General features: G+C 36.9%; 1 protein-coding gene across 2 annotated transcripts in view; it reads left to right on the forward strand.

Annotated features, from left to right (window-relative positions):
- LOC128663897 (tubby-related protein 3) overlaps positions 1–14,765 on the forward strand; it is a 49,397-nt gene that overhangs the window by 13,325 nt on the left and 21,307 nt on the right. For both annotated transcript variants that reach the window (XM_053718466.1, XM_053718465.1), the window contains exons 3-4: positions 2,290–2,458; positions 6,202–6,564. In XM_053718466.1, coding sequence (XP_053574441.1) covers positions 2,290–2,458; positions 6,202–6,564 — 532 coding nt within the window. The remainder of the gene's footprint in view (positions 1–2,289; positions 2,459–6,201; positions 6,565–14,765) is intronic.

The following is a 14,765-nucleotide window of genomic DNA, read 5'->3' on the forward strand; positions in this document are numbered from 1 at the left end:
TTGTTTCTTTTTTGGGGGGGGGGTGAAATGTAGTGAAGGCATTCTTTTGAAAAGGCGAGCCACTGGCTTTTAGTAATTCAAATTAGACATGTGCGTTTTGATTCGGAACAAATCGAAATTCGGCCGAATTTGTTAAATTTGGAGATTCAGATCGATTCAAATTTCCGAATTACGGTAGTACCGAATCTACCGAATTAGTTCGGATTTATTCGGTAGATTCGGATGGCCATGGATTACACTAGTATTGTACAGTATATTAGGTTATATCACTCTGCTATGAGTTACACCTAATATACAGTACATAATACTAGTCTAATACACAGCACATCCCACCTAACACATACCGAATTTCTGAACCGAATCCAGCCGAATTTTATTTGAATCCGAAATGAATGCATTCGAATTTTCCGAATTCGAATCGATCTGAACCGAAAATAGAAAACATCCGAATCGATCCGAACCAAATTTTTCCGCCATGCACAAGTCTAATACAAATGCACAAAAAAACATTAAAAAATGAATACTGTCCCTTAACACTTTCTTTGCTGCAGCTATTTTTAATAACCAAGACATACAGGTCATTATGTTAGGAAAAAACGGCATTCATTTTCAGTTGTTATCTGATAGCCTCTGCTGAGCCCATTTCGGGACAGATATGTATCAGGGTTAGCTTTGACGCTTTTGCAAAATGCATTTCCGTTTTTTTTTTTTTTTGTTTGTTTTTTTTGTTTTTTTTAGAATTGGAAAACCCAAAATTTTCAGTTTAAATTATATGAAATTACACATCATTAAACAGTTTATATTACAATCTCGGGGCATTAAAGTGAATGTAAATTTTAATGAATTAGTGCCCGGTTTTTAAAAATACTATTAAAAACAGGGACACTTTCATTGGTTAAAGTTCACATTGAAGCATATTTTTTTAAAATACCGTTTTTTTCTTTAGGAAAACCAGACCGGCGATCCACAGCCTGCAGCTCCTACTGTACTTAGCACAGCAATGACGAATCCGGCTTCCTCCAATCGTTGTGTGGCCTCACGAGCTGGACGCTTTGGGGTGCACGCCATGATTGGAGGAAGCGGGTTTCGTCATTGCTGTGCTAAGTACAGCAGGAGCTGCGGACGGAGGATCGCCGGTCTGGTTTTCCTAAAGAAAAAGGTAAGTATTTTAAAATAAATGCTTCAATATAAAGTTTAATGAATGAAATTGCCCCCGTTTTTAATAGTATTCTTAAAGGGCCTGTAAACCTAGGAAATAATGTTATATAATTTTGCACATAGTGCAGAATTATATAACATTAGCTTAGCTCCAGATTTCTAAAGTGAATAGTTAAAAAGATATCACGCAAAGAAAACAGAACACCGCTCTTGACTCTACTGAGCGGGTCTGTTTTGTTCTGCTAAGCACATCTGGGCACGCTGTCTAATCACAGCCGGCCCGATCACGTTATTAAAATCAATGTAGCCCGCTACCAGAGCGGGAGCGAGCTACATTGATTTTAATAGTGCGATCGGGCGCGCTGTGAATAGACAGCATGCCCGTGATGCGCTTAGCAGAAGAAAACAGACCCGCTCAGTAGAGCCAAGAGCGGTGTTCTGTTTTCTTTGCGTGATATCTTTTTAACTATTGACTTTTTAAATCTGGAGCTAAGCTAGTGTTATATAATTCTGCACTATATATAACATTATTTCCTAGGTTTACTGGCCCTTTAAAAACCGGGCACTTATTCATTAAAGTTTACATACCCTTTAACTGTAACTTTAAAGATAGATTAAACCAGGGGTCAACAAATCTGTTTAAAATTTAAGAGCCTGACAAACTTTTAGGAGTCAGACAGTGGTATTTCTATATAGATATATGGAGAATAACCCAACAAGTTAGGAACCAGGGGTAAAATTCTAGGAGCCAGTGGCTCCCTGGCTCCTGGGTTTATCGAGCCCTGGATTAAACTATATTGATATTCCTTGAGGGGATTTGTCACTTTTTTGCTTCTCATAACCACATGTTGACAGACTTCTTATGTTTTGTGCTTGAGCTTTTGCAATGCAATAACATTACTAGCTGCATTTAGAGCAGTCATAATACACGCATTTAATTTAAATGGGATCCTAAGGGTAATTGACACTTTTTTTTGTGTGCGTTTATAATGTATTTCTGTTATTAGATTTTATTTGTACACCTTTATACATTTGCAGTCTGGTTCTTAAAGATGTAATGACTCCTTAGTATCAGTTATATTTCCACCAGATTCTGAAAGTACATCCCTTTTTTATCTATTCGGTACATAGAGGGCTCTTCTGGAGCAGAAGCAGAAGAAAAAGCGTCAAGAAATCCTTATGGTCCAGCCAAACCATGAAACAAAAAATCGTCGTGCCAAGCCCCAAAAGCCCCCAAAGTGTGAGGAACAGACCCCACTTGTGCAGTCTACCAAGCTTATGAATAATGTCATCTTCAATGGTGAGTCAAATATTGTGTCTGTGTACAAATATGTATGAAAGAATGCAAAATATGCATACAGTAATAATATAATGTATTAGCTGATAAATAAGTCACTCTAAAGTGAAAATAATTAAAGACTTATAAATATGTACATTTTTAAGGTGTAAATTTGCAAATAATATTCATCAGTGAATCATATTGATATTACCAAATGTGTGACTGTCAAAACAAACACTAGTATAGGGCTAGTTATTAAAGTGATGGTAAACTCTCCCATTTTTAAAATCAGATCTGGAATGTAAGCTCTATTTTAGATGGAGTTTTATTCATTAGCTGTAATGAAGATGCGCTATAACTTTGTTATTAATATAGATATGAAATTCAAATACCCCACGTTACACCACCCACTTCAAAAGTCAATTTTCCTGTCAACTAAATGATTGAATTACTCTCCAATCAATGCTCTAGCTACAACAAAAGTGCCAGATGGGGAGAGCGCTGATTGGACAACAATTCAATCTGTGAGCTCACAGAAAATGTTACTTTTGAAGTGGGTGGAGGAGCATGCAGTATTTGAATTTCATATCTATATTAAAAAGCATGTTATACTGCATCTTCATTACAGCAAATTAATTAAACTCCATCTAAAATAGCGCTTACATTCCAGATCTGATTTTAAAAAGGGGAGAGTTTACCATCACTTTAAGCTGCATTTACAGCTTTTGTGGCTATGTGGAGCAGGCTCCTCTCCGCCAAGTTAGAGGTGGTGAGATCGATCACCCCGACACTCGCTCGTATGGGGTGATTGACAGTCCCTGCTCTAGGGCAATTGGTTTTGCAACAACATCGCAAGTGGTGATTGCAGGTGGACAGGTTCACTACTTGCAAGCCTGTCCCCCTGCAGGGAGAGTACATTTTGCCCGTAGTATGTTTAGACAAATTAGACAACAATTAATTAACATATTTATCACACATTCATAAGAGCAGTTCACTCTGTTACCAGCAATTTTAGGGCTAGTGTTCCTGCTCGTCAGAATTTAATTTTGACGCAAAACCTCACTCTTGGGTATTATAAGTAAATACCAATATACAGCAATTTTAAAGAAAACCTCACATTCCTTTTATTTGTGTATACATATTGATGCTTAAAGTGACAGTCAATACTGTACTAAAATTGTTATTGTTTAAAAAGATAGACAATGCCTTTACTACACATTCATTTACACAACCAATATTGTTATATTAATATACTTTATAACATTTACACCTCTAAATGTCTGCCTGTTTCTAAAGCACTGCAGACAGCCTCTTTAATTTGCTTTTAACAAGAGACTGCTAGTTCATGTGGGCCATATAGATAACATTGTGCTCATGCCTGTTGAGTTATTTAAGAGTCAACATAACACTGCACTACTTGGCTAAAATGCAAGTCAATAGATAATAAATAGTCATGTGATCAAGGGGCTGCCAGGTAATCACAGAGTTAAAAAGTATATTGGTTGGTTATGCAAAACTTTGTATGTTATGCAAAACTGGGGAATGGGTAACAATGGGATTATCTATCTTTTTAAAACAAGAATAATTCTGGTGTAGACGGTCCCTTTAAAGTGATGGTAAATTTATCAATATTGGAATGCATATTTCAAAACTGTTATTTTCAATCAAATCGCTAAGTCATATATATTTTTTTCTCTCCTCTTGATCCTCCACCCCCTCATATATCCGTGTTTATTGATAGTGTGACATAGAAAGCGGTCCCACCCGCTCTCTATATATGGAGGGATGGAGTTATTACAAGGGGCGAGATGTAGGTATTGGATTTCAAAGAAAACGTTAGGGGAGAAACCGTTTTGCTTTGGCTTCTGGCAGAGGTTGGGGGCATTAGTAAGATAAGTAATTAAAAATTGATGAATTATACTTAGGCTTAATTTTGTGGATTGCGAGTGACTATCGTTTACCATCACTTTAAAGGGACAGTGTACTGTAAAATGTTATACCCTTTAATTTGTTCCCAGTTTCCATTTTACCTGCTGGGGTATATAAACCCCTCAAGGACCAAGGATGTGCTATGTACGTCCTCAAAAAAACAACAGTTAAGGACCAAGGACTTACATAGCATGTCCTCAATTAAACTGAGTGCTGGAAGAGATTGTGATTGCTTCCAGCCGCTCTCTAGGTATTGCAGCGATGCCTCGATATTGAGGCATAGTGCAATACCCTTTAGGCAGCTACCGATGCAGAGAAAGCCACTCTGTGGCCCTCTCTGTATCAGCCAGCAATGGTGCAGATTGTTGTTGACGTGGGTGGCCCATCGCTGGAGGGGGCAAGAGTGGGTGGGACTACAACGACACCGGCAGTGAGTGGGAAGGAGAGTGGAGGGGGATCCGTGCGTGGAAGGGGGAGGGGGGGTATGCTTTATAAGTGGGGGCAGCTACACTGCAGAAAAAATTCGATTATCTTAAGATAAAATAAATAACAGCCCAATTTCATTGCAAAGTGGGCCAGTTGCCAGTACCTAAGATGTGGAGAGGGTTAGAGAGCTGTTTAGGGGGTCTCAGGGAGGTTGGGTGGTAAGGGGAGGATCCTATACTGCAGAAAGTGTATAATAAAAAATCAAAAAACAAAACTAAATCTTTTATTTTAGTACTGGCAGACTTTTTGCCAGTACTTAAGTTGGGGTGACCATTGTGGCGTGGGGATGGAAGAGAGCTGTTTGAGAGGGATCAGGGGGTGGGATGTGTCAGGTGGGAGACTGATCTCTACACTAAGGCTAAAATTAACGCTACAAGCTACCTAATTAACTCATTCACTGCAGGGCATAATACAAGTGTGGTGCGCAGCGGCTTTAGCAGCCTTCTAATTACCAAAAAGCAATGCTAAAGCCATGTATGTCTACTATTTCTGAACAAAGGGGATCCCAGAGAAGCATTTACAACCATTTGTACCATAATTGCACAAGCTGTTTGTAAATAATTTCAGTGAGAAACCTAAAGTTAGTGAAAAAGTTAACAATTTTTTTTTATTTTATCGCATTTGACGGTGAAACGGTGGCATAAAATATACCAAAATGGGCCTAGATCAATACTTTGGGTTGTCTACTAAAAAAAATATATACATGTAAAGGGTTTTTCAGGGATTCCTGACAGGTATCAGTGTTACAATGTAACTACTGCTAATTTTGAAAAAAAAAAGTGGTTTGGAAATAGCAAAAAGTGCTACTTGTACTTATTGCCCTATAACTTGTATTTCTAAATGTTTGGGGACAAAGTTGAAAAAAAACCACCACAATTTTTCTAATTTTTTTTCATCATTTTATAAACAAAAATTATAGTAAATTATAAGATATGATGAAAATAATGGTATCTTTAGAAAGTACATTTAATAGCGAGATAAAGTATATAAGTATATAATATGTGTGGGTACAGTAAATCAGTAAGAGAAAAATTACAGCTAAACACAAACACTGCAGAAATGTAAAAATAGCCCTGGTCCTGTGCGCAAGCTAGTTCCTTTTTTCCTCTGTTCTATTTAGTCACAACTCTTGTTATATCATGAGGATGTACACTAAGTGGTATTTACAGGATTAGATAACCTGATAATAAGAGAGCTGTAAACAATAAATGTGCTAAAAAAAATTCCTGGGGATTTAAATGAAAAGATAACTCTGGATAACCCTAGAGAGTTAAACACAACTTTTATTCTGTGTGAATTGTATACATTCATTCTTATTGCTGTACTATCTGTTGCACTCTTATACCCAGGAATTGATGGTCCAGTTGAATTCTTTAGTACGTCAAATGAAAGTTTGCCCACCAAAATCCAAATCCTGACTGTGGGAGAGACTTGCACGGACGACGAGCTTGAAACAGACACAACCAGTCCTAGTTCCTGTGAGGAGAAGCTCCGCCCCAGCTCGGGCAAAAAAAAGCCTAATTTTGAGTCTGGTGACAGCACAAAGCACCCTAGGTCAGGTGAGGGGAAGCCCCGTACATTTTCAAGTGATGGCAAACCGCATCGTCCCAGCTCAAGTGACAGAGATCGTTGTACAGAGTCTTTTAAGGGGGAAATGCAAACAGACCCAGAAGTATCAAAGCAAGATCTTCAGCAGAAGCTGCAAAGCAGAGGTAGGTGACTTTTTTTTCCTCATCCCCCACAACAGTCTGCTTAAATTTGCCTTTTTACTTTTGTACTACAGAGAAGATGAAAATGTAATGTTTTATTTGTTTTCTTACTACTGTACACTATCTAGAAGAAAATTATTAAAGGGATATGAACTCCAAAACTAACTTTTCATTATTCATATAGAGTGTACAGTTTTAAGAGACAATTAACTGCTATTATTCAATGTACGTCATTCTCTTGGTGTGCTTTGGTTAGAAAACATACCTAGGTAGGCCCAGGCGCAGCAAAGCACTACTGGAAGCTAGTTGCTGACCAATCGGCAACCTTTTGTCATTGGGTCACCAGGTGTGTTCAGCTAGTTCCCAGTCATACACAGCTTATCTGGAGCAGACTTTAACCCTTGAATAAAGGTTTAAAACAATAGTGCAATAATGAAATGCTGTAACTTGCCTATAGATATAAGACCAGATCATGTGGACACCATGCAAGAGAATTTATCTAGTCCGTATCGAACTGTAAGGGCCATGAACTTCTTATGATTAGTGATAATATAACATATTTAACAGAAAGCAGTGAATGTGTAAATAATTGCCAGTCATAACTCAGTATTTTGTTTCTTTCATGTAATTGGCAAGAGTCCATGAGCTAGTGACATATGGGATATACATTCCTACCAGGAGGGGGCAAAGTTTCCCAAACCTCAAAATGCCTATAAATACACCCCTCACCACACCCACAATTCAGTTTTACAAACTTTGCCTCCTATGGAGGTGGTGAAGTAAGTTTGTGCTTGATTTTTATGATTTCTTCTGTGATAAGCGCTTCTAAGCATTCTAAAGCCCAATTCCTCTGAGTACAGTGTTTGTCAGAGGGATGTGAAGAGAGTATCGCCTATTGGTTTTATGGTTTTCCTCACGGGAAATCTTTTCAAGGGTTCTCTGTTATCGGTCGTAGGGATTCAGCTCCTCCCTCCCTTTTCAGATTGACAATATACTCTTATATACCATTACCTCTACTGAATACTGTTTCAGTACTGGTTTGGCTATCTGCTATATGTGGATGGGTGTCTTTCGGTAAGTATATATCATTATTTAAGACACTCTCAACTATGGTTTGAAATAATACTAGCAATGAGTTTCTCATAACTGGTTAGATGAGAAACGCGTTGATAGTATTTTATATATTTTAATCAAATAAATTTTGATTATACTTACCACTTGCTGCTATACTTTATTACCATTTACTTGTCCATCTATCCTGGATTGCTGTAAGTTCCTGTTTCACCGGTTTTCAGTCTACTGGGTGACTGTTTGATCCAAGTTTGTTTCTAGTTCACCAAGGGAGGTGCTTCACCAAATGTGAGTGCATTTATTACCATATATTCTATCATTTGCCTATACAATACTAGGCCATATTGGCTTTGTTATCTGTTTACACCATCTACAGATTGCTGAGTAGCCACTGGAAGTCACTTTGCTGGGTGACTGTATATGATCCTAGGCCGCTTCTTCTACACCACTAGGGGTGTCTCACCAAATGTGAGTGTGTCATTACATTGCTATCTGTTATTTTTGTCAAACAATATTGGGCCATGTGGCGCTTATGTTGTCCTCTTTTTGTATGCTTTTTTACTCCTTATTTTATCACCCCACTACTTGGCTATTCGTTAAACTGAATGGGGGGGGGGGGTTGGTGAGGGGTGTATTTATAGGCATTTTGAGGTTTGGGGAACTTTGCCCCCTCCTGGTAGGAATGTATATCCCATACGTCACTAGCTCATGGACTCTTGCCAATATGAAAGAAATGAATTTATCAGGTAAGTTCTTACATAAATTATGTTTTTTTCCAGGGGGCACTAAGTAAAATGAAGTAGAGCTAATTTAGAATTAATTGTAGTTTGACCTTACAACAGCCTATAAGACTTGACAATATCTTCATATGGCCCCTGCACATATGAAATGTGTCTCATGTTGAGATTTACTATTAACTTAAAATGTTGTTATGAAATGAAGATGACAATATTGGTGCAAGTCTTGTAGACAAATATCAGAATGAGTCCATATTCCACAATGACTCTGAGAGTAACACAGATTTATGACTCTCAGAACTTGTCACTTGGCATTTTAGTATTTAATTTGAAAACAATAAGCAGCATTTGAGTTGTCAGATGCCATTGTTATTTAGCATTGTTAGTATCTTGTGGTGTATTTACATAGTAGGGACTTATAAAGATTTTTCGAAAGTTTGCTGTGTTTATGTATGTATTGTGAATTGCATTTTAACATCAGATTAAATATTATCTGGCTCAGACTTGCCAATGTCCTAGTATAGCCAACTGTATATGTGCTTAATTTTTACCTTCCTGTTTTATGTTGTTATTTTTATTTTATTTTTTGGCTAATCTGCAGTCTTTGTTCTTAAAGGGATTGTCAACCTCAAAAATGTTATTGTTTAAAAAAATAGATAATCCCCAGTTTAGCATAACCAACACGGTTATATTAATACACTTTTAACCTCTGTGATTACCTCATATCTAAGATTCCTTTGACAGTCCCCTAATCACATGGCTATTTATTATCTATTGACTTGCATTTTTAGCCAATTAGACTTGCATTTTAGCCAATTAGTGCAGTGTCATCCACAGCCCACAGGTATGAGCACAATGTAAGACCTTGACGTGGTACCTGGGCTTATTCCATTTGGCCAGATGCGGTAACTAACTTCCATTTTTGCTTTTAATCTTAGCTGAGAGCTTGTAAGTGAGTGCTGGACTTTCTCTGTGTGCTGTATTAATTTTGTTTTGTCATTTTCCCTATGGGCCTTCCACCCAGACCTGTGACTCTGGGGACAGTGCAGCTTCCTGAGAGTGCTATTGTGCACCCAGGGCTGTGCATGTTGCAGGGTCATGGGATGTGTACCCAGTCCCCTTCCGTGTTTTGTATATGTCTAGGGTGATTACATAAGCCTGTGCACCCTTCACTTGTTCCCAGTTTGTTGGATTGAGAGCTTGCATTGTGTGGCTGTTTAGGGACTCAGGTTTTGGAAGAAACCTTGACGTGGTACCTGGGCTTATCCCATTTGGCCAGATGCGGTAACTAACTCCATTCCATTTTTGCTTTTAATCTTAGATGAGAGCTTGTAACGGAGTGCTGAACTTCCCATTGACTTACATTATAAACTGGGTTTCAATTTACAACATATATATATATATATATATATATATATATATATATATATATATATATATATATATATATATATATGTTGTAAATTGAAACCCAGTTTATAATGTAAGTCAATGGGAAGTGAGGGAGCTAGATTCCAGGCCCCTCTCAAAATTGTCATAAGTAACACCTAATACATTATTTTTAAAGCTTTGAAATAAACAGCATTATAAACAGTATCAAATAATCACACAACACAGATATATAATTAAACTAAGTTAAATGAACAAAAACATTTGCTAAACTGCATTATAAACCTTATGAAATAATCACACAACACAGACTTTACTTGCATTTTTCTGCAAACAGTTCAGTTTATGCATTCCAATCTGGACTGGTTTATAGACAGGAAGATCTTGTTCCTATAAAAACTGCTCGATAGCTCATGTCTAGCTAGCTACACTGATTCATTTCAGCCTGCTTGTGTGTATCTTTGCTCCACCTACTGGCTATTTTAATCAATGCACTGCTTTCTCAATGCTTTTCAATAGCAGTCACATGACTAAAAAGAAAGGTTGTTATTCTGAAACGGCGCAAATTGAACCGGCGTATACCAAGGGACACCTATATAAATAAAACTACTCACTAACATCAGAGTAATAAAAGTGTGTCAGAAGTTAAAACTTCTTTTTCCAATGGTACCAAGAAAGTGGAGAGATAGCAGATGTCCTCAAGACTCTTGAGAAAGCGGCCAGTTGCGGCCGGGAAACACGTTGAGGCTTTCAGTGAAAGAATCCACTGTATACCTGAGGGTGGAGTCTGTGCAGCGCGCTTTCTATCCGGGTGGTGACGCCACATGCCGGTATTCTCGACACCGATATACTTACTAAAGGACATCTGCTGTCACCGCACTTTCGTGGTACCATTGGAAATAGAGGTTGTAACTACTGACACGCTTTTATTACTCCGTTTGTGAGTAGTTTTTGTTTATAACATTCTGTTATTCACTCTTTCAGAAACTTTGCATTCAAATACAAAAATGTCAACATGACCACATGCTCCTGGCTGAGGCTGGCTCTCTGTTTGCAGCTATTTTGCTTGCAGCAGGGAAGAGGCACTCAGATGGTGTTGAGGTGCCTGAGATGCATAAGTAGGGTTTTGACAATTTCAACAAGGTTGGCTATTTATCTTTGTTAGCGCTCCACAAATGCAGTGTTTTCCTCCTTGGCAAGGGGCCTCTCAATTAAGTCAGCCTGGACTTCATTCTAACATAAAAATATCTTAAATATCTATATGGTAAATAACCAGCTATAGGGTTAGGGTATAAATATCTAGTCTGCTCTTAAAATAACAAATGTATACTTATTAAAAAATGTCAAAAGTGCTAAGGACTATACATCAAAAACAGGACAAAGCCTTACACATTTATTTATACAGTGCATATAAACGGCAATATAATTGTGCAAACAGATAATAGTGCACATCAATTCAAATAACAACTCCCATCAATCTAGGGTTAGGTGTAAATAACATGCTCAGCACTATATCATGCGAAGCATAGTCCCAAATCACCTGATCTAAAGGGACATGAAACACAAACATTTTCTTTCATGATTCAGATAGAGAATAAATTTTTAAACAACATTTCAATTTACTTCTATTATCCAATTTGCTTCCTTCTCTTGTTATCCTTGCTGAAAGGTTTATCTGGGAAAGTTCAGGAGCAGCAAAGAACCTAGGTTCTAGCTGTTGATTGGTGGCTGCATATATATACCGATTGTCATTGGATCACCCATGTGTTCAGTTAGAAAGCAGTAGTGCATTGCTGCTCATTCAACAAAGCATACCAAGAGAACAAAGATAATATGATAACAGGAGTAAATTGAAAATGTGCTTAAAATCACATGCTCTATCTGAATCATGAAAGAAAACATTTGTGTTTTATATCCCAATATAATATAAACAATCCAATTGATGACTCCTATTATTTCTGGGTTGAAAAAGTAAATGTCTGTAGACGTCCTTAAATGGACATTAAACCCCAAATTTTCTTTCATGATTGAGACAGAGAATATAATTTTAAACAACATTCCAATTTACTTCTATTATCTAATTTGCTTCATTCTTTAGATATCGTTTGTTAAAGAAATAGCAATGCACATGGGTGAGCCAATCACATGAGGCATCTATGTGCAGGCACCAATCAGCTACTGGGCCTATCTAGATATGCTTTTCAGAAAAGAATATCAAGAGAATGAAGCAAATTAGATAATATAAATCAATTAGAAAGTTGTTTTAAATGGCATGCTCAATCTGAATCATGAAATACATTTTTTTAGTTTAATGTCCCTTTAAGGCTAAGGACATAACCACAATACCATGTGCAGGAGTTCATCGGAGTGAAGCAGTTGGTGCTGTGTGCAAACCAACTAATCGATTATTATTGATTATTATCTATTAGTTGTTGCAGCTCTAGGTACCAGTTTTATAAATGCCTGTGGCAGAAACTCCCTCATGGCTTTTCACAACAGTCTGTTTTAAAGGGTCATGATAGTGAGTACTGAACTTTCATGATTTCAAATGTAACGTGCAATAAAAAAAAGTTAGTTTATTTTGTTCTTTCTGAATCCTTTGGGGAAGAGCATATCTAGAAAAAGCTTAGGAGCATGCATGTGCCTGGAGCCCTAAATGGCAGCAGTGTTTTCAATAATGTCTGTTGCTGTTAAGCCAATTCATCCAGCTGGAAATAGGCAGACACCTACTGATCATGTTACCTATTTCTGTAAAGCCTTATAGATTAGCAGAAATAAATGTATGATGCAGCAATGTACAGATGTGTCATATGCATATGGAGTTCAACCCCAGTTCTCCCTGAAAAATTAGAGGTAAAATAACGACAAAGGGAAAAAGTAAATAAAAATGTTTTTTATTCAGATCAGACAAAATGTCCAATGCTAAGGAGAATTTAGTAAGCTTATAGCAATAGGCTACATAAGAAATCAATTACTACTATTCTAAAATAAAATAAGTAAACAAATGCTATTCTTCTTCTTCATCTGAGCATTGTTATTGCACCTTCATACCATTATATTCTAAAGATTTCTGTATTTTACCTACTTTTGCTTGAAGATGTATCTATCTATGAATAAATACAAACATTGCGCTTATACAAGGTTAAAAAAAAAAGGAATCACAGAGTTGACAAAAATAAGACCTTGATTGTGCGGCTCAAAAATGTTACCAAAGATAACTGTAATTTGTATGTCCTGGCGCAAGATTAGGAAATGGATACTTTTAACCCACTAATTTGGCTGTAATCTCTATTAAAGGGATATTGAGCTGCTGGATACAACTATAGTACCAGTAGTATTTTTCCTCTTGTGGCTAAAGCTCTGTTTAAAGCTATTTTCAATTTTAATAACTTACGAGTTCTAACTGGCGAAGCTCTACATCTTAATACTGGACGCCCCCATCTTGGAAGGTGTGTATTCTTGCATCCAGTGACAGCAGAGTTGTACAACAGAGATCAGTGATGCTGCCGGATTATTTACAGCTGTAGCTTGCCTTTTGGTTTATTTCACACACTAGAGAGAGGAAGAGAAACTTTACATTTTTGTAGATTTTTTTTTTTTTTTTTTTTTTTTAAATAATATTTTCAATTTACAGAAATTATATCAAAAAGCCTTTAGTAATAATACTACTGAGCATTGCAGCTACCGCAAAAGTATAGCGCTTCCGTTCTGTATTTTGGATGCTACAACCTGTCAAAAAGTCATTGTCACTTATCTGTGAATACTCACCACTTTTGTCAGAGAGTGCAAGAATACTTGATCTCCAAAATAGCATTGTCTAGTATTCAGATGCATAGCTTCACTACCCGGCACCTGTAAGGGGTTAAAGGAATAGGAAAGGCAAAATTAAACTTGCACTTCTTTTATCAAATTTACTTTGTTTCTCTTGGAATCCTTTGTTGAAAAGAATATGTACATATCCTCAGCAGCAAAATGATTGGTGGCTACACACATTTGTCATGTTATTGACTCATGTGATAGGTTCATCTAGTTCTCAGTAGTGCATTGCTTTTCTGGAGCTGGTTTTAAGTGTGTGTTTAAGCCAATTTGCAGGGGATAATCACATAGTTATATGCAATTAATAGTGCCATAATAAAATGCTCTAACACAGAGCATTTTCTGGTTGCACTGTAATGTCCCTTAACAATAAATTGACAGTATTAAAGAGAGCTGCAAGCATAGTAAGCAAAACATTAACATGGTGAGTAGGTGCTATTGTTGTACCCAGCAGTTTAAAGTCCCTTTAAGACATTCAGTCTCTCATCAGACCAATGTTTTTTAATAGAGTTTGTTGTCACTTGGCATGCAGCCATAATAGCATGTTCTGACGTATCTGATTGCAAAGCTGTTATCTAATAATGGGTCTGTGAAGCAGAATTCCTTTTGTAAGCTTGGGCGCCGTTTTACCAACCTGACAAGAACACCTGCCTAGTATCTAGTTCTTTTAAAGGGACAATCTACTTAAAAAGTATTCTTTAAAAAGATAGATAAACCCTTTTTACTCATTCCCCAGTTTTGCATAACTAACGCAGTTAATATACTTTTTACCTATGTGATTATCTTGCAACTAAACCTTCGCAGACTGCCCCCTTATCTCAGGGCTATTTAAACATTTTCATTTTAGCCAATCCGTAATGGCTCATGCATAACTCCATGGGAGTGAGAACAATGTTATCTTTATGATACAAATGAACTTGCACTGTCTTGCTGTGAACAGTTAATAAAATGTAATGAGATAAAGGCGACAAGCAGAGATTTAAAGTTTTAGATGTTATAAAGTAAATTAATATACCAATATTGGTTGTGCAAGCTGGGGAATGAGTAGTAAATGTGTTATCTATCTTTTTAAACAATAAAAAAAATCAAGTAGGCCGTCCCTTTTAAAGGTGCTTTTGACCACTCTGCAAACTCTACTATCCTGAATGTATAGGATATGTATTTTTTTTTTTTTTTTTAAATTAAGTGATC

The sequence above is a fragment of the Bombina bombina genome, chromosome 6 (assembly GCF_027579735.1).
Source record: "Bombina bombina isolate aBomBom1 chromosome 6, aBomBom1.pri, whole genome shotgun sequence".
NCBI classification, from domain to species: Eukaryota; Metazoa; Chordata; class Amphibia; order Anura; family Bombinatoridae; genus Bombina; species Bombina bombina.